Genomic DNA, 18,984 nt, shown 5'->3' on the forward strand with positions numbered 1-18,984 from the left:
AGGGTTTTATTTTTGATGCATAATATAGTGGGGTTAACATGGAAGAGTTAGGTGATTGTAAATGACACATGATCTCCATGTGGACAGCATAGTGCAAAATCTGGAAGACCCCCAAATAACATTGATTGATTGCGACTTGAAACAACTCAGTATGCAAAGATATACATATGTTGTCTGAAAAATAAGGTAGTGAATGATAGGTAGGGCATGAAGAAACAGGTTATCGCCACCATTAACCTCTGGTCCTCAATGAATATGACTGAACAAGAGTGGGCTATGTCCACCCGACCTAAACATAGACGCTCACAAGCACATTCTTACCAACAATTCCAAGTTCAAAGTATTCAAGTCCAAAAGGAGAGAAGTAAAAGTTGCAAAGTACTTTTAACATCTCGATAAATGGATAGAAAAGTTGTCCATGATATAATTTGAGATTCAAAGGGGACGTTGGAGCATTTCAAAATTTTACAACTTGAATTTACAGTACAAGAGGTGTAGGACGTTGGAGCATTTCAAAATTTTACAACTTGAATTTACAGTACAAGAGGTGTAGGAGGGTAAGGTAGAAAATTGTTGAGCTTTGTCATCGCTTGGGGCAGTACTTTGTATGCAGGTTATCAAGCTTCTGAGCATACTCAATCGGAGTTGCCTCATTGTCAAACACTTCATTCCATATCTTAACAAGATCTGTTTGCAAGGTTATTGGGTTAGTATAGGATATGAAACTAATGGAAAATATGAATCATAAACCCCATAAAAATGGGCAGGATGACTAACAAATCAGAAAATATGGAATGATTCAATCAAGACGCAGTGCAAGCATCACCAGTCGCTGAGACAGATATACCACATTGATATAGGTATACTCTACTTAAAAAACATTTGAAATCCAGAAATTCAACTGTAAGCTTTTGAAAATCTCAAGGAATTTAAAACAGAAGCATGCATACCAGCGTTGTCTGAGGATGAAAGAAACATAATGAGTGTGTCAAATCTTGGAACCCTGGTTAAGTTCTCCAAATAATTGACGGCCAAATCCATTTCTTCACTGCCAAACAAATAAATCAAAGGTAAGGCCATAAGCATTTTATCAAGCCATACATATCAGATATAAACATTACTTACACGAAAAAAGTTGCCACACACTTGATAATGTCAAGAAGTATGGAAACAGTCAAAGCATTTTTGAATATCTGCGGCAATGCACTTGGAGATATAGCCTGTATAGAAATAACACAAAAAATAACATGAAACAAAGTAACAGCATGAATGGAAAGTCAGAATGAGTGATGATTTCCGAAACAAATACCAACTGCATTCACAATCCTTTATGGACATTTGAAATTGTTCAAAAGGGACAGAACAAATGGGGAACTTCTTGGATGGCCCCTAGCATGCAGAAGCCAGATAGGCAGACTGACAATGCAATTACTGGCATACTTCTGGCAACCATCCAAAGAGGACAATAGACGAGACTAAAAGAATCTTTGCAGTGGTCAACCACACGGATGACCACCATGCAAAAAGAACACATTCATGGTCACCTACTTTGGGATGACAACGAACATATGAATCTTGCATTTTGGCAGACTATATTTTTTACAGTAAACCACATGAATACTTTTGCAGACCTTCAACAGGCTAGTCTGTCGAGCGTTATCTCCAGAGAGTCCTCGCCAAGAAACCTCAAATTGATATGCCGAATTTGGTGGTGTGATCTTTTCTGCAGCTACAGCCTTGACTCGGGAAGCAGCTCGAGAAGCAAGCTCTTGTACCGATGCCTTCACCTCTTGCTTCCTAGTTGTGTTATTTCTCTACAAAATTATCATAATATAGACTAGTTCAAGAGACTAAATGACACAGATGCAAAAGAAATAAATAAAAGTTTAAAGCAAATAAAAAGATAAAGCCATTGAGTCCAGATAACATGGTAGGAGTACACAACATATAAGTCTGATAAGAAGCTATAAAGACAAATGCAATTAATAAGGTTCATAAACAAGTCTATCTTCCTTATTCACCTGTTACTAAGAAGAAACGAAAACTCAATGACAACAACAAAAAATCAAGTAAAAGGAGCAACAAAACACTTTTCTTGACACCTTAGTGTGATCTAGAACTGCAGTCATTTCTGTTATTTGAGCACTGCTGGAGACAGGCTGGATGCTTTGTCCGTTCACTTTGGTATCCAACTTTCCCACTTTCTGCACTTCTTGTACAGAATTTTTCCGTGCTCCAGATGCCTTCTGAAGAATTGTCTGGGAATTAACAATTCAAACAAGTCAATTTAATATATAAATGAACTGGTAGATGAGCATGATATACACCATCAAAGATACATGTACAAATTTTCTTACTTTCTCATACAAAGATTTGGCCTCAGTGTATTGTTTCTTGATTTCTTGGTTCTGAGGCTCCAACCTCAAGGCAAACTCAGCATCTGCAGTTGGCTATATTCGTTATATCAGACACATCACAATTGCAATATCAGAAAAGAAACCATATATGTAATAATATGAGGAAACAAGGTCATAGTTTGGTTTTTAACGAACCCTCAATTGATTCTTTAAGTTTTCCAAGTTCTTTTCTAGCCGTTGCACGTCGTGAGTATGCTTTTATATAACGATCATCCAAATCCAAGGCCTCAGTACAGTCATCCTCAGCTTCCTGGAAACTAACAAACAAAACGAAAAATATATATATATGCTTCAGGTAATAAGTTAAAAAGAACATTGTATGAGCTTACACAAGCATACAGCATGCCACACTCCTTTTTGTTTTACCATTTAAAAGTGAACCAAGAACACAGAGATATGAACACTTTCTGGAATTCAAAAGTTCGAACTTGCATTTTAGTACATAAATAGACGTAGTTATCTAAATAAATCAACAACAAAAATTTCACACAGTTTATACAAGCATTCTCTTAAAAACAAAACAGAGTGATTGCACTCTTGCCTTTTGATTTTTATATATGCCATTGCTCTATTTGCATAAGCTACTGCAGACGGAGACAAAGCAATGCTTCTTGAATAGCAGTCAATAGCTTCCTTAAACTTCTTCTGCTTAAAATACTCATTACCCTATAAGTAAACAGACAGTAACACAATTAGCATCAAGATTGACCCAGTTTTTATGAGCACCCTTAATAATTGAATTCTGAATTTACAACTACAGCAGAACACAATCAACTCCTACCAATTCTTTCTCTGAAGCAGCATCGGGAAGACTATCTTCCGAAGTGAAACTACTTGACATTGTATTGATTGAATCTAAATTCCTTGAGTGGTCAAAATTCCCCGAACTAGTTCCTAAATCTCTAGTCTTCTGAAATGACAACATGCAAAACATATCCAAACATGCAAACATCAGCTGCATATAAACAAAATTCACTAGCAACCGCTAATCACGCATCAAAGTATACAATGCTACACGCAACACTGAGCAGAGTAACAAAGTTACCAGCTTTTCCTGGTGTGAATCTTGTGGCCTCATTTTTTTGTCCTTGTCCTTGAGAGAAAGCTCCCAGTCCTGCAAGTCACTCAAAAACCCCTGGAAATCCTGGAAACAACGGACGAACAGAAAAATACAAACCCAGTAGACTAAAATTATTAACTAAATACCTAATAACATATTCGTAACTAGGCACAAAAAGAAAAACCACAAAACATAAGCTTTTCTTTTTCTTAAAATCTGAAACTTTTTCACATGTACACATCAAACACATTAACCCCAATCACGTATCAAAGTCTTCGTTTAATTACAACTCCGAATTCAAATGAAAAATCTTTCAATGGGCCAGTAAGTTTTGAAATTCATTTTCTTTTCAGTTTTTCCTCAGCTTTCTCAGCTCCCAAACATATTCTAAATTAAATCACTGAAAAAAATCAGTTTAAGAAGTAATAATAAAAGTGAAATACCAGAGCTTGATCGCGACCGTGCTTATTTGGAGCTCTGGCCATGGACCGCGGGTACCCGATGCCTCTGGAAGAAAGAGCGACTGAAAGGGAACGAGGGAACTGACTTGAGTGTGAGGTTTTTTATTTATTTTTCTCCGCTCGGAGGGTTTAATTCTAAGGAACGTAATCAAGTTACTATTTTATCCTTCATTGTTTCTTTTTAATCAATCTTTAATATTGGAAACAAAAATTATTTGCAAGTTTATTTACTTGGAATGATGAAGTTAAATGAATCGAGGAAATCAGGAATTGAGGAGAAAATGATTAGGAATGGAATCAAATCAATCAAATTTTTTATTTTTAAGATATTGAATCACGAATTTTAATATAGGACTCACATTTGAAAAAAAAAAATATTCCACATGTGTTAATAAACGCATAACATGTCATTGGAATAATTTTGATACTCATCATCAGTGTGCAAGAAATTTTTTGCCCGACACCATTTCTAGCTTTTAAATTTTCTTATTTTATATTACGTATTTGTATTTTGGTGTAAACTCAAACTATTATTTCCAGTGTGATCTCTTCCAGCAAGGGCGGACCTAAGCTTATGTTGGAGTGGGCTCCAATCTAGGGGAAGATTTATAAAGTATTGAACATGGTTTAAATGTTTTAAGCTTTATTTTTACTCTAATAAATATTAGCCCACTCCTAAAGCATATAGGAAATAATAACATCAATCCAAACCTATATAAATTCACCGGAAAAATCATTGTAAGTGCTTCAAATTGCCCCTTTGCTGAACTGGTGTGCAGATTACCTTATTTCCATTTTCAACATTTAAGTAAATGTCTTTGTCCTTTTACTTTCATTTATTTTTATATTACTCCATTTACTTAAGTTTACAACGTAAATAAGGAAGTACCCCCCATTTGGATTCAAATAAAAATACTAGAAAATCAAATTCTCACCAAATCAAAATATGAAAAATCGGTTTTAGTGCAAAATACGATTTAGGCTAAAAATGATGGCTCATTAAGTCAATATATACTTCATATTAAAATCCCATAAAATCAAGTTTTCTTATTTGATGTGTAAGGAATAAAAGCCGCCAAAAATTATCTTGAGAAAATGAGTATTCCAAAAAACCATTTTTCATGCTTAGTCAATATTGCACCTCCGCTAAAAAATTTATGGGTCCGCCAATTGCTACACCCACAGAGAGCAAACATAAAAAAAATTTCTTCTAACCATCCAAAATGCCATATTTGAATCTTGAGAGCAAAGAGGAAATACCTCTCCTCCTCTAAAAAATTTACCAACCTATCTTCAGTAGGTTCTTCAATCTTGGTAAGTTTTTTTATTTTATATATATTCAATTTCCAATTTTAATTGTTGTTGTTAAGTTTTTATGATTTAGGGTTAGGGTGAAAATTTTTGGAGACTGTTGATATATATTTTATTTTTGCAACTTGAATTATTAATTAGCATATATGATTTTTTTAAGTTGGACAATGTATTTGATTTGGTATTTATTTATATTTTGTACTTCTTTATGTTATATTTGCTTGTAATGTGGCCATGTTTGATTTATAAAATTTTATTTACATTTTTGTTTCAAGAGAAAAAAAAAAGGCTTATAATATATCTCCTCTATAAAAAATATATATATATTTAGCCTACCCCTATAAAAATTCCTGGGTCCACCATTGTCTTCCAGCATACTTTGAAAGAACAACATTTTGAGAAGAACTCGAAGGAAGTTGAGATTCCACTCCAAAATCAATTGGCAATGGGGATAGTAGCCCAACTCCTTATAAGTCATTGCTAGGTTTCACAACTTTCCAATGTGAGACTCTTTACCTTCACATTCTCACATGCCCCCGCACGTGTGGCAAATTTTCAAGTCTAACACGTGGACAACATATATTGGGTGACGTGAAGCACGTGTGGCCGTTGGGCTTTCACACGTGGGCTAACTTGGCTCTGATACCATGAAGAAAGTTGAGGTTCCACCTCAAAACCAATTGGCAATGGGGGGAGTAGCCCAACTCCTTATAAGCCCTTGCTAGGTTTCTCAACTTTCCAATGTGAGACTCTTTAGAGTATCCACAGTAGGAGGGTGTATTTTTTTTTTGGGGGGGGGGGTGTAAAATCACTTTTACATCTCTTTTACACCTCCGGGGGTTGTAAATGTGATTTTTGCTCAAGTCGGAAAGATGTAAATTTAAAGATGTATAATTGATTTTGTTCACCTTTTACTCATGCATGCATACCATACTCCTAATTTAAGTCCTAGATTTGGGGATGCAAAAACCCTAGCCGCCTCCCCTTTCACTCCAATGTGAAGCCCTAGCCGCCTCCCTTTTCCCAACCACCCCCAAACCCATCGCCCCCCCACCCTTCTCAGTTGCCCTCCCTCTCACATCTACTGCTGTCTCTCTTCTCCCCCAAACCCAGGACCATATCCGATAACTACAAAGTCACCCACCTCCCCACCTCATTTTCGCAACCCACTCAGAGACCTAAGAAAATCCCTCCCCTTCCCCACCGCCACTTCGATCTCAGTAGCCCAAACTCACAGATCCATCACCCCACCAACACCCTGTGTTGCCGACATACTGCGATGCATTTTCCCAGTAACGCCTTGCGATACACAGACTGGTGACGCCGACTCATCTTATCGGTGTAGCAATCGGCCCTTGAGTTCTTTTGTGAGGGCATCCTCAAACATTTTCTGGATCATGTGATGATCAATTCCTACCTTTTTGTGGCCCTTTGTGGCTTGATGTGGCCTTCATGGCTTGGATGTGAGCTCAATCTTTTTGGGTTGGCTTCTGTTGACTCTTTCATAGGGTCCTTATGTGCTCCATTAAAAATTGAGGAAAGTGGTGTTAGTAAGGATGAGCTTACAGGTTGCGGTGGCTGGCCTTCAACAACCACACGGGATCCATGATACATTTATCCTGGAATTGTCATGGTCTGGGCATTTCCATGATAATTCTCTATCTTATGGTGCTTATCTGCTCAATATGCCCCTCTATGTTTTGTCTCTGTCTACTTGACGGTGGCTTCGGCTGTTTCGGTTTTATGTTTGTAATTTTACTTCTCATCGGCATGCTTTTTCTCCACCGATCTTATGCAGCTTCGTCTCAGCGTCTGGTCTTCACCACCATGTCATGCTCCTCGATTCTTCTAGTGTCTCTCATCGGTGATACTAATGTAGTTGAGGATGCGTTTAAAGTGCATATGGCACTTATTTATAGGATTATGGTAGCGCTCTTTGTAGCTGTGGTGGCCTATCCATCACCATTTTCCTTTGGTACCTTTGGTTACGGGTTCTTCTATGGTGGGTTTGGTCTTGCGCTTGGGACAATGCGGATTTGTAATGGGTGGTGCGGCATTTCTGAATTCCTTGTTTTATGTTATCTTATGTATTTTGTTTTTGTTTAGTTTTGAACTGGTCTGGGTGAGAAGCTTGGTTCTAGCCTTGTCTTGAGGTCTAGCTGCTTCTACCCGGCTTTTGTGGCTTGCTTTGTAATCTATCCTTTCTGGGTTTCTTTAATGAGATCAGATTTCGACCAAAAAAGATTTTGTTCACCTTTTCTGTTGTAGGTCTCACTTTTGTCCACTTTTCCTCACATTTTCTCATGTAGGTCCCACCTGCAAGAGATGTAAAAAAAGATGTACATGTGCATCTAAATTTGCATCTCACAGTGGTGATGCAAATTTACACTTGTTTACACCTCTCCATTGCGGGTGATTTCGATCACAAATGGTGTATATTTAACATACACCTCATTATACACCCTTCCACTGTGGATGCTTTTACCTTCACATTCTCACAGAACTTACATGTAATGGGGATGCCATCTTGTCGGTATCTCAAGCCTATCACGCATTGTCATATCGGAAAATTGTATTGTTATGTTGGGAAGTTAAAATACATGACAATGGGTGATTGACTCAGAATAGCGCCATGGTGATATTCCAAGTATAGGTAAGTTTTTCTCCAACATTTTCGTATTTTGTAAACTCAAAATTAAACAACTTGTTGAATTCAAGCTGGCAGTTCTAACTTTTAATATCCTCCTCCCAAACAAAAAGAAGTGGAATACGAGGAAAATTATCCAAGACTCAACTTGTGGTAGCGTGAGACAGTCAAAGCAAGACATGGAAGCTTCGAATTTTCTATGAAATAGGCAGTTGTTTAAGTATGAGTTGTGTATATAAAAATTGTATCACTTCCATCTATATATACAGTACATATATTGAATTAAAAGTACATATGAAATGCTGCAGCAGTGTCCCAATGTCCTGAGGTTCTCCAAAAGTCAATTTCACCAAATTAACAGGCAGATAGAGGGGCCGTTTTCTCATGTATCGCCTTGTAGCACTGGAGACTGCACAGAGGGAGCTTCGACTGCGAATCACGGTACTTGTATGGATTTCTACAATATGGCCCCGCGCACTTCTCACGGGGAGGAGGGTAACTGAAATACACATAAATACCAAATATGAACTTATCAAGGGCTGCTTCAGAAATAAGCACGATGATATAGAAATGTCCAAGATCCAAGAGAAGCATCGCTTAATGAAGCTATAGAAGCTTTGTACAGATTTGGGATAAAAGTTACACTATCATTTAAACTTAAGTACCTAGAGTTTCAAATGCAACTATACCTGCAAGGCTTGGAGTCGAATATAGCTGGCAAGCCCATTTCATCAGGGAAAGTGACGACCGATCCTGATGGACCCATCACCCATCGAACAGAATCTGATGGAAGTATGAAAGCATTTGCAGCCCTTTCCTGCAAAAGAAATGAATGTACCATTATTCAAGAATCTATTGCATGATATACAGAGAAAGGGTTCTATTATGCACCATCTCTTACCTGTGCCAGATCTTCTTGCCGTTTCTTTATCTTGTCTTCTCGTTTCTTCCTACTTGAATCTTGGCCCAAAATCTTTCTGATTGCCTCAGCCTAAGACGCAGCCAAATTTGAAAGAAAATGATATATAACTTCCTTCTAACACACATGCATATCACAGGGAAGACAAAAGGAAACTAACAAAAAGACAAGTCAAACCTCAGACTCTCTAGCTGCCTTCTCTACTTGCATCCTACGTCTCTCAGCAGCCTCTGCTTTCTTGATTTGCTGTTCCAGTGCACAGAGTTTCTCTTTTTGCTCTATCAGTAAACACATAAATACTGTCATGAGAGATGTCGTAATGTATTCAACAGAAGTTACTTATGATATAAAGGCAATTATCACTCACTTCTTGGTGGAGCAGGGGGCAACCCGTTGGGGAACTCAATTGGGCTTGCACCTAAGCTGGAAGCGACATTATTTCCAGTTTTAAGAGCCCTTTGACGAGTAGTTACTGTCATCTCCTTATTATATGAGGATGATTCAACAAACTCCTTTCTCAATTTTTTCCTCTTAGTACTGGGCTCGCCATCAGAGACAGGTTCTTCCTCTTCTTCATAATCAGTATCATCAGATACTCTTCCTCCTCTAGACTTCTTACTCTCCTTGCCTGATTTTGAGATGCCATAACCTCCCAAATCTACACTGAACTGGCCAACACCACTCCCCTTCATCACCGTTGAAATCTTCCTTTCTTTTCTGCTTTTTCTTTCCCCATCTCCATTGTATTCCACACTGTGATCTGAAGTAATCTTAGATGTTTTGAGTTTTTCAAGGTATCGAACTTCCACGTCATCATCATCTCCATCATCAACTGCGTCCAGCAAGCGTCTCTTAGGGACCCGTTTGCTCTTGCGAACAGGTTCTTCAGGCATCCCACCCCTTGAAGAATCAGCCTTCCCAACATCAGTGACGCTTTTAGATAAATCCTTCCATGGGACTCCTCGTAACCCACTTCCTTTATCTGAACTAAAGGAACGATTGTCATCTGAGTTCTCCTGCACCATAGACATAGTTAGATGTAGTCTTCATAATCCTTAATATATATGAACTTAATAATTAAACAACTAAACCCTTTTGTGTAAAAGAAGGGAAGAGAAACTAGGAAACCAAAACCTCAAGGAATGTGATCAGATGAGCGAAAAAGAAGTTAACTAAAAACCAAAGGATTTCCAAGAAAATAGAAGATAAAATGAGAATCTATTTAAGTTATGAATCTATCCATCTTATCTGATTTCCATAAGCTGTAAATGCTGTCTATACTATACGCTACTGTCACTTCAAGATTTGTTACACACAATCAAATTTAGAAAATCTGGAACAATATGTCAATGCAGACTGAACCTGAAGAATCAACTTCTGACGTGGTCGAGGGGCATCTGAAATATGAGAAGATTTTATAGAAGACAACCCAACAGCAGATGCACCATCAGATGTAGACTTGGCCTGAATTGTGTGTGTAACACCACCAACTTTAAGCTTAACCATTTTCACTTTATTCTCATTCTCTGAGCAATCTGAAACAACTCCCAAAGGACCAACCTTGTTTGTACCTTTCCAATTAGCAGGGGCAAGGGCACCCTTGCTGGACCTTTGTGAATCAATTTCCCTATGCCTATGGTCATTGCTGCCTCGAAAAGAACCATCATTGGAAGCTTCATCAGATTCTCCGGAAACTCCTCCTTCACTTCTATTCATATTCTGGGCAGATTCAGCTTCAATAATGTTACTAAATGAAGCCCTTGCACTGCATAGGTTCAGATTGATATCCCTCTTTTGAGTAATTGAACCATAATCGTTATTATCATCACTTGACAATTTGCTTACATCTTCTGAAGGAGGCGTTGATGACATGGTATCTCGATTATCGAAAGGCAGCGGTGACTCATTCCGAGGACGACGAGATGTGTTACTCCTTTTCTTCCTCACAGCATTGGTTACATCATTGAATCCCAAGCCTCCAAAGCCCTCCATCATAATCACGGCTAAAAACAATCCTAGTGCTGCCTTTATTTGCCCACAAAGAGAGCTGAGAAAGTCACGAGCAACAATAAGCAGTCAGTGTAAATGTCATACACAATATGTTCAAAGCAATGGACACTACGGAAATATTCAATTGACACCATAAATCTTGGAAACCAATACATGCGCATAATGTAACAAAAAAAGAAATTTGTAATAGAGCATTATATAAGTATCATCAGAAAGCATATTGGCGCAAAAAAAAATATATAAAAAAATGCTTCCACTGGAAAAACAACCATAAAAATGCAAAAATCAAGGTAGATTATCAAAACTTAGCTCAAGAGACCAGAATTTAAATCAAACTAAACAACAGAAATCAATCTTCCAGAGCTCTCAAAAGAGAAGTATATTGAAAGTTTATTGAATTCCCCATTAACATTCAGAACAAACCCGGACATAAACCACGATTACAACAACCATTCTAAGAAATATCATGCACTAGACCCTTACAAAGAAACCAACCAAAAAATCCAAACTCTACATCCACCACCGGAAAAAGTTGGTTTTTTTTATCTTACGAAATTACGATTAATAGAAATTCACAAACAGAAACCCGATAATTGGGCATAATCCAAATGACATGACAAAACCACACAACATCACACAATAATTGAGTCAGAATCGAAATACCCACATGAGAAAATCAAATCAAACCTGCAAAAACTCAACGTAAATACAAAATTGAAAGATTTTACCTTTATGGGTAAGCCAGGCAACGAAAATCCTCAGATAACCCTTAGATTATCACCGACAAGATGACCCTGATCAGGTCAGACTTAAAGAATTCGAATTGGGTTTTCTTGAATAGGAGGTGCAAGGTGATTGGAGCACCAGAGGTGGAGAGGAGAACTGAGTTAAAATTAGGGTTTGTTTTGCAGGGAACCAAAGTTTTCACCATTGTTGTAAATTGACTAGTGCTGGGTTTTTGTTGGGTTATTACCGCCTTGTCCATTATCCTGTTCTTGTTGTCAAGCTCTCACTCTCTGTGTCAAGTTTTGGTTGGGTTCGGGACCGTTGGGTTTGGGCGGGTCTCTTGGGTCAGGGAGTGCGTAGGTTAGTCAATAATGCACCCCTGGTGTATGTTAGTCTGCATTCCGGTTTAAGGTTTTCTTTCTCTTCTCTCTTATAATTCTTTATCTTTTTCCAGCTTAGTTTAGAGTCAAAATGAACAATGATGGAATTCACTTTCACCACAGAAACTAAAAAGAAAAAGGCAAACACTGTAGGATAACTTGAAAGCTACAAGACCCATTTGGTGATTGGAAAGAGCATTATTTGCTCACCACCATCTCCACATGGTCATGGGACAATGAAAGAAGACAAGAACCAAACCAGTTTCCAAAACTTTGTGAGACAGAAACTGACAGAGATTGCTTGCAAAATCATGCTATGAATATCACATTGATTCAAATGCGTAGTGAGTTTTTTTCATAGGCCAGTACACTTTCTTTAAGATTTTACCGCTTTTTTCGGTACATATGAGGGCCCAATTAGCATAATTTTTTCAAATATATATAAAGGATGGGGCGCATGACAACCTCAAGTCTACACTTTAGATCGATTGTGAGCTACCCATGCATTTAAATACTCCGTTAATGCATGCAAGTGCTATAAAGCCGAGAAAAACTTAGCTTCAACGTGAATAACATTATTTTGCTATTTTCGACCAATAATAATATAACACGTGGAAACGCTATCACGTGTATCATAGTATTATAACAAAATAGTGATATCTCTGTTTCATGGAAGCCATTTCGAACTTAGCATAATTCATGTTTTACTTTAAGAAAATTTAAGGTTAAAATGGATATAAATCTTCTTAAATAAATGAAACATTAATCCAAGTCAGTAATCGCAGACCAGACTCCAGTTAAAGAGTATTGGCGGTGGCGTGGGACCCACCCAAGGAGTGTGAGCGTGTGAGTGAAAGGAGAAATGAAATGAGGAAGATAGGGCATCTGACGAGCGACAGGTGAGAGAGAGCGAAGTGTGGTACGTGGATGACGCAACAACCGCCAGTGACAGACAGATGCGTGACAAGATGGGGACGGTAGAGTGACCCTTCTGACTACATATAACACCAATCAATCAGTCAATCATAAAGGACCATGGTGGGGCGACGTGGTAGACAGATCCGACGGTTGACAGCGACCCTGTGGCCCTCTTTCCTTCAGATATCACATACACGACAGTAGCGCGCGATGCGCGGGTGCTCTTTTTGTGCACCCCACGTTATCAAATCAACTTTCTCTTTTATTATTTTTTAAGATTTTTGTTTTTGTTTTTTCTTTGTTTTTTTTTTCTTTTAATTTTTCCTTGCTTCCTTTTTCATTTTAACTTATTTCAAAGCCCATAATAATAATAATCTATATATATAGCAAAATGCAGAAAATAATAACACATTCAACATACCAGAAAATGCCATTGGTTAATGCAAACATTAAGAATTGAAATTATGAATTAAATAAGAATAATATGATAAATTCACATTTTTTAATATTAAAACAAATTAAAAATAAAAAAAATCAAATAATGAATCATATTTTTATGAAACACAATTACCCATGATCTTTATTAATTCTAAAATAAATTTAAACTTTTTTATAAAAAATTCTTTCACAGGCATGAAAGCCCATGCAGAGAGGCTAGTATTTTTTTAAAAATTTGTGGCATACCATCCGTTTCCATAAGAAAATTTGTACAAATAAAGATTTGAAGAATATAGTAATTTTGGTAATTAATTAATTAATTAATCAGAATATCTACCAAGTTACCAGTCGATCATCATTTGATACAAAGAATCAACTGATGACGTAGAACTTACAATTTAAACAAAGATAACCTAGCTATGTAAAATTACAAAATTTCTAAAAAGGAGCAAGGACTAAGTTATCATCCAATATAGGAGCTTCTAAGATCCACCAGAGCCACTTCCTGGTCCTCCAAGTGACAAAAACACACCAGGAAGATCACTTCTAAGGTTGTTTTCTTTGGCTAAGGATGAAGTGGCTCGAATGACTGAAAATGGTCGAGCCACCTGAGGTTGCCTGAGGCCTAGACCTGACCCTGGCATGGAATTCTTCATTGGCTGCTCGGATAGGTTCAAGGGTGGCTCTGTGTGGTTCGGGTTTTGAAATGGTTGGGCAATGGCAATGGGGATTTGGCTTGTTGAAGATGAAGTGCTTTGTGCAAGAGTTGGCACTCTTGAGATGATCCCAGCTCCCTGGTTAACACATTAAGTTGCACAAATTAGTTTTTAGACATGCTTTGCAAAATTTAAAACATTATGTATTATGTGCAGTAAAATTTTGAGAACTTACTGGTGCAAACAAGACCCCTCTATATAGCCTTCCATTAACAGTTGCTGTCATTAAGAAACCTGAGTCAAATGCTCCATCAACTTTGCCTTGAACCTCAGCGCCGATCTAAGGAGAAAGAGAACCAATAAAAAGCTGAATCATTAACTAACAGAAGAGTAGCAATCATGTCAAATTGCCACCAAACAAAAGAAGGTGAAGTTAAAGAAATGCATACCAGGTTCTGAACAGGCACTGCCTCAAAAGTTTTCTGCTCTACGACTGGATATTGCATAATTGGTCTGCAAGTGCTGACATGAGGATGCTGTTCTCGTTTTTGTTCGGTTTGATGATCTCCTAACAAGTTAAGGTTTGGAGATTTTTGAACAGAATTTCTAAGATCTTTACAGTTACTTAAAGCATTGGGAGATTGGCTATTTCTCGGACTCTGAATTTTTTTCTTAAACAAATTAAAACCTTGAGAACCTGGGGCTGAATCAACAATTTTAGGATTTGGTGTCTGTTCTTGGTCAGAGTGTGATGGTGATGAATGCTGGGAGAGTGATAGAGAATGCTCCTCTTGTTCTGACTCGACGTCCCATGCTTTTGTACTGGTGGTTCTCCTCCTCTTTGGATGTAAAGTACTATCTACACTTATGTTTAAGGATGTATAATCATTAACAATGATTTCATGTATACCAAAAGGTAAGAATACAAATCATTATACTATATGCTGACCTGATTTGTTTTGGAGAGATCGTTTTGCTTCTGATTCTGGTTCGGCTGTTTCTCTTACCACTACATGGTTCCCCATCAGCATAGTTTTCTGCTTCAAGCATTTACAAAAACACTCCTCTTCATTATAGAAACATAAAGGATGCACTAAAGTACTGCATTGTTACAGTAACTTTTGTACCGTGTTAAAATCTGCTCCTTTAGAGAGCCTTCTCCTCTCTTGGTTCCAATGGCTTCCGAAAATTTTGCACATGGAAATATTGTAACGACCATTGGGATGTTCTGCTCCAAGCTGCAACACCAGCAACTCATTCAGAGGGCGCTCGTCCTCCCCGCACCTACAATTTCAAATCAGAAAATTATGACGGAACCAAACTATATGAACAGGGACCTATACAAAGTAAGCCATAAAATTTTAATGGCTAAATTACCCTCCATAGACAGCAATGTCAGAATCTGTAACAACAGCAGTATGAGAGAATCGTCCTTGTGGCTGTTGGCCGCGTATATCAAGTTGGGTCCATGAACAAGTACTCACATCTAGGACCCAAACATCATTGTAGTAATGTTTGTCTCCAACCCCTCCAATGACATAGACCTGCATTTTCACATTAGAAGATGGAATTGTTCAATTTTCATGCAGTGCCTATATGTTCTATGCCTTTCTATTTTGTACATATTGATAAAATTACTTGCCTTTGACCCGACACTCACAGCTGCATGGCCAGCCCTGGCACCAGGTGAAGATCCTTGAACAGCCAACTGTTGCAAAATAATCACAGAACCTCCATTTCACTTAATTTGTACAAAAACCAGTAAGAAGTATGAACAATTCATATATCATTTAACATTGAAATTCTGACATAATAAAAGGAAAACCATACCCTTGACCAAGTCAGTGTGTCCATGTCAAACACATCAACGCCGCCATAATACCTATCACCACGGTCTCCACCATACACAAGAAGCTTCTTTCCTATTGCAAGAGAACTATGACTATCTCTAGGAACAGGAATATCACTCTTCACCTCAGGGGAAGTCCATCTCATGGTATTGAGGTCTAGAACATGAAGATCGTTCAAGTAATTTCCTTTACCTTCTCCACTACCCCCAAATACCACTAATTTTTCGTCACCAACAAGTGTGGCAGTGTGGCTTTCACGGGGTGAAGGTGGAGTCCCGGTACATTCTGGTCGTGTCCATTCTTTGGTCACAAGATTCAATATATGAAGATCATTTACCTTCTTAGAGCCATTTGTACCTCCAAAAACTATCATCCTGTGCCCTAGAACAACGGCACTATGGCTGTCTCTGGGACCAGGCCCTTGACCAGTTGATGCAAGAGTGTTCCAGACCATTGTTTCAAGATTAAGCATAAGAACATCACTGAAATGCATACCTCCACAACATCCCTAAATTGGAAAAACAAAAGGATGAGATCACGATGCAGCATAGCATCACATTACCGAAAATGTACATTTTGTAGCTTTCCCTTGTACCATATCATACAGAAATGAAAACCATAAACAGCAATCTGAGTACCAAGTTCAAGGAAGTTTTGCCATCTTTGTTACACAACACAAAGATTCAACAGGACAAACTAGTTATGGAAATCTAATGACACCGATTTTGGTCGATTATGTAGAAGATCCAAGAAGTATGCCTCAAAGAATTCAGATTTTGAAACAGTTGATGCATGAGCTCCAACCTTATTGCTTTAATTTGCTCTAAAACAACCCAATAAAATGAAAATTTAATACAGGAAAACACAAATTTTACTCCCACAACTAAGAAAATAGTTAAAGAACATGGATAATTTCAAAGTACACAAGATAATTTTCAAGTTAATTATGAGAAGAAAAACCTAAAAGAAAAAAGAAAAGAGAAATATGGTAATTACCACATCAAGAAAAGCAAGAAGGCAACTATCACCTACCACATAAATGTCTGCCCTACTAATAAGAGAAACACAGGAAACAGGGAAAAGCATTCTCAAAAGGATTAAAAGAGGAGAAATAAGGAAACACCAACAGCCAGTAAAAAAAAGCAAGTTTGTCATCAGCCAGTTGCAGTAACAAGAAATAAAAACAGTACTTTCCTTTTGACCAAAGAACGAAGTAAGGTAGCCATACAACATGCATCAACAAAATCAACACAAACAGAAAAATTAAGAGCAGAACAACTGCTCAGAGCAAACCATTTCTGCATTATAATCAGACTTGCAAATTTGTAAAATTAATTCACAATATAAACACAGACAAACAGTTCAAAATTATCAAAAAGAAGGAAAAGATGAACAAAATTTGATTTTCATGGAAGAAAATTAGAACATACCCCAAAAACATACAGAACCCCACGAGCGTAGCACGCAGAGTGCCCCCATCTCTCAGAAGGATTTAATCCCATAACCTTTGGATAGAGCCACATTGCCTTCTTCCTTGCGGTTTCACCTGGCAAAGACCCCATTATCTCTCTATCGCTCTCTCGCTCTCTCTCTCTAGACTTGAGAGTATGTATTACTTGAACACAGTGTTTGAAAAGGATGTAAAAATAGAGAGGGGGAGAGAGAAATAATAAAAGGGTCAAAAAGAGGAGAACATGAACAAGGCAAGTGATGTATCAACTATCAGTGTCAATAGACATGAAAAGATGGGCGCTTTCAAGTCCAGAACACTGTGGCAACAAACAACAACAGAAGCTTGTGGTGAAAAAAGAACACTTCTTTTTCCCCTGCTTCACACTCTAATTACTTCTTCTAATCTTTCATTTTGATATTAGTTGAAGCAACAAAAAGAAATACTAATGGCTGGAGGATAAGGGTTTGAGGAATTTCAACAAGTGATGTAAAATCATGGAAATGCGACTGTTACTTTTCTTTTTTGCCATTCAGTAATTGTTTTATCCACAAGTCTCATCCACTTTTCACACTTTGTCCAGCTGAAAATGATGGAGTGTGGGGGCAGTGGGTTATGGGAAATGATGGTGAAGGTGTTTGGGTTATTGAGGTAATCTGGAGAGCATAGGTTATGGAGAAGAGAAGGGAGGAGTGTTGGTTTCTGTTTTTAACACTCACATGGTCCTTTTTTACTTTTTTTTTTTTTTTTCCCAAGTGTGATATGATATGATATTGGGATTGATGGGAGGGGATCTCTCTCTCTCTCTCTCCTCACACATACAAATTATACAATTTTCAAGGTGTCCATCTAGAAATGTCTCATCTCAAGGGTCTTTGGGGCAAGTGTGGGTCTCTGTGTTTATGGAAATTCTATTTTGGTTTTGGGAAATGGGATGCTGTTGGTTTACCTCAAAAAGGTTTGGGTGTTTTCTTGAAAATTGATCTCTATATATATCAGTTTGAATTGAATTTCTCCCTCATTTCAGATATATATGCATATAACTTTGCTTTGAGATGCATAGTATTAGTAGCTGCCTGCCTACTACTACCAATCTATCGTGACTTGAGCCAAACTTTTGACTTTTTCTTAACAAATAAAAAGAATATCGATTCTTGAAATTCACTGTTTTAATCTCTTGTCTAGTCAATTTAATAGTAAAGGAGTGATTTTGAGACAAATAGTAAACTCATATTTCAAGTGTAAAATACATGTAACTTGCAAAAATCCTAACTTTCTTAAAGGCTTCTTGTCCTTTATGTAAGCATTATATTTTTCTTTTTCCATCTTGAAATGAGGTTCCTTTCTTGTAAATATCTTACATTAAAGTCTCATGATTTACAATATTAAAGCCTCCCTGTTTTTTAAAAAAATGGGATTACTGTAGTTACTACCTACAATAATAATATCGACATCGTCTATGCATGACACGAGTGTACATCGACATAACAGTAATATTATTAAAAATGTATCGATAACATGTTGATAAATTTTATTAATGATAATAACATTGACAACTATGATAATTCCATACTTGGTTTGGTTTACACCTATAAAGACCTGCAACTCTTTAAGCTGTTTTTGGTTTCTGCAAAAACTAGGATTCACAACTGTTCATAAAAGTAACAATGACAGTGGACAAAAGAGATAATAATATAGTAAATAATGAATAAATATTATTATTTTCTGTAATTTGATAGCA

At 37.4% G+C, this 18,984-nt stretch overlaps 3 protein-coding genes across 8 annotated transcripts; all 3 read right to left on the bottom strand.

The window, feature by feature from the left end:
• Nucleotides 1-343: 343 nt before the first annotated feature.
• Nucleotides 344-4,079, bottom strand: TPR5 (Tetratricopeptide repeat (TPR)-like superfamily protein). Of its 4 annotated transcripts, XM_088253938.1 has the most exons (12): nt 3,921-4,079; nt 3,463-3,561; nt 3,199-3,327; nt 2,959-3,083; nt 2,553-2,674; nt 2,358-2,440; nt 2,103-2,258; nt 1,632-1,814; nt 1,126-1,220; nt 951-1,048; nt 548-687; nt 344-492 (listed from the first exon to the last, which is right to left on the bottom strand). In XM_088253938.1, exons 1-11 carry the CDS (start codon nt 3,960-3,962, stop codon nt 584-586), a joined length of 1,236 nt encoding a protein of 411 aa, XP_088110064.1. In that variant the 5' UTR covers nt 3,963-4,079; the 3' UTR covers nt 344-492; nt 548-583. The 4 variants fall into 4 exon arrangements, with proteins under 4 accessions (XP_088110064.1, XP_021821335.1, XP_021821334.1 ...); XM_021965643.2 differs by having other exon boundaries at nt 344-687; nt 1,147-1,220; XM_021965642.2 differs by having other exon boundaries at nt 344-687.
• Nucleotides 4,080-8,066: 3,987 nt separating this feature from the next.
• LOC110762880 (HIT zinc finger and PAPA-1-like domain-containing protein) lies at nt 8,067-11,948 on the bottom strand. The gene is made up of 7 exons (XM_021965591.2): nt 11,554-11,948; nt 10,178-10,862; nt 9,183-9,831; nt 8,993-9,093; nt 8,798-8,887; nt 8,586-8,713; nt 8,067-8,395 (listed from the first exon to the last, which is right to left on the bottom strand). The coding sequence occupies exons 2-7, from the start codon at nt 10,808-10,810 to the stop codon at nt 8,251-8,253; spliced, it is 1,746 nt and encodes a 581-aa protein (XP_021821283.1). The 5' UTR covers nt 10,811-10,862; nt 11,554-11,948; the 3' UTR covers nt 8,067-8,250.
• Nucleotides 11,949-13,569: 1,621 nt separating this feature from the next.
• On the bottom strand, nt 13,570-17,675 carry LOC110762849 (uncharacterized). 3 transcript variants are annotated; one of them, XM_021965548.2, is made up of 10 exons: nt 17,224-17,675; nt 15,774-16,301; nt 15,586-15,651; nt 15,321-15,487; nt 15,071-15,227; nt 14,893-14,983; nt 14,632-14,802; nt 14,393-14,511; nt 14,179-14,283; nt 13,570-14,081 (listed from the first exon to the last, which is right to left on the bottom strand). In XM_021965548.2, exons 1-10 carry the CDS (start codon nt 17,353-17,355, stop codon nt 13,770-13,772), a joined length of 1,848 nt encoding a protein of 615 aa, XP_021821240.1. In that variant the 5' UTR covers nt 17,356-17,675; the 3' UTR covers nt 13,570-13,769. The 3 variants fall into 3 exon arrangements, with proteins under 3 accessions (XP_021821240.1, XP_021821238.1, XP_021821239.1); XM_021965546.2 differs by having other exon boundaries at nt 14,393-14,802; nt 17,224-17,672; XM_021965547.2 differs by having other exon boundaries at nt 14,393-14,802; nt 14,893-14,980; nt 17,224-17,668.
• Nucleotides 17,676-18,984: the final 1,309 nt, after the last annotated feature.

This window comes from Prunus avium, chromosome 6 (assembly GCF_965620075.1).
Source record: "Prunus avium chromosome 6, drPruAviu1.hap1.1, whole genome shotgun sequence".
In the NCBI taxonomy this organism is placed as follows: Eukaryota; Viridiplantae; Streptophyta; class Magnoliopsida; order Rosales; family Rosaceae; genus Prunus; species Prunus avium.

Excerpts from the sequence above, each read along its gene's own strand:
- TPR5 (XM_088253938.1), bottom strand. The coding sequence starts at position 3,962 with ATGGCCAGAGCTCCAAATAAGCACGGTCGCGATCAAGCTCTG. Across the intron at positions 1,049-1,125 it reads TGTGTGGCAACTTTTTTCGT|TGAAGAAATGGATTTGGCCG; the intron begins GTAAGTAATGTT and ends TTTGTTTGGCAG. Across the intron at positions 688-950 it reads TTCATCCTCAGACAACGCTG|ATCTTGTTAAGATATGGAAT; the intron begins GTATGCATGCTT and ends CCTTGCAAACAG.
- LOC110762880 (XM_021965591.2), bottom strand. The coding sequence starts at position 10,810 with ATGATGGAGGGCTTTGGAGGCTTGGGATTCAATGATGTAACCAATGCT. Across the intron at positions 9,832-10,177 it reads GTCAGAAGTTGATTCTTCAG|GAGAACTCAGATGACAATCG; the intron begins GTTCAGTCTGCA and ends TCTATGGTGCAG. Across the intron at positions 8,888-8,992 it reads AGGCAGCTAGAGAGTCTGAG|GCTGAGGCAATCAGAAAGAT; the intron begins GTTTGACTTGTC and ends GCTGCGTCTTAG.
- LOC110762849 (XM_021965546.2), bottom strand. The coding sequence starts at position 17,355 with ATGGGGTCTTTGCCAGGTGAAACCGCAAGGAAGAAGGCAATGTGGCTC. Across the intron at positions 15,652-15,773 it reads ACACACTGACTTGGTCAAGG|TTGGCTGTTCAAGGATCTTC; the intron begins GTATGGTTTTCC and ends ATTTTGCAACAG. Across the intron at positions 14,284-14,392 it reads CAGTGCCTGTTCAGAACCTG|ATCGGCGCTGAGGTTCAAGG; the intron begins GTATGCATTTCT and ends CTTTCTCCTTAG.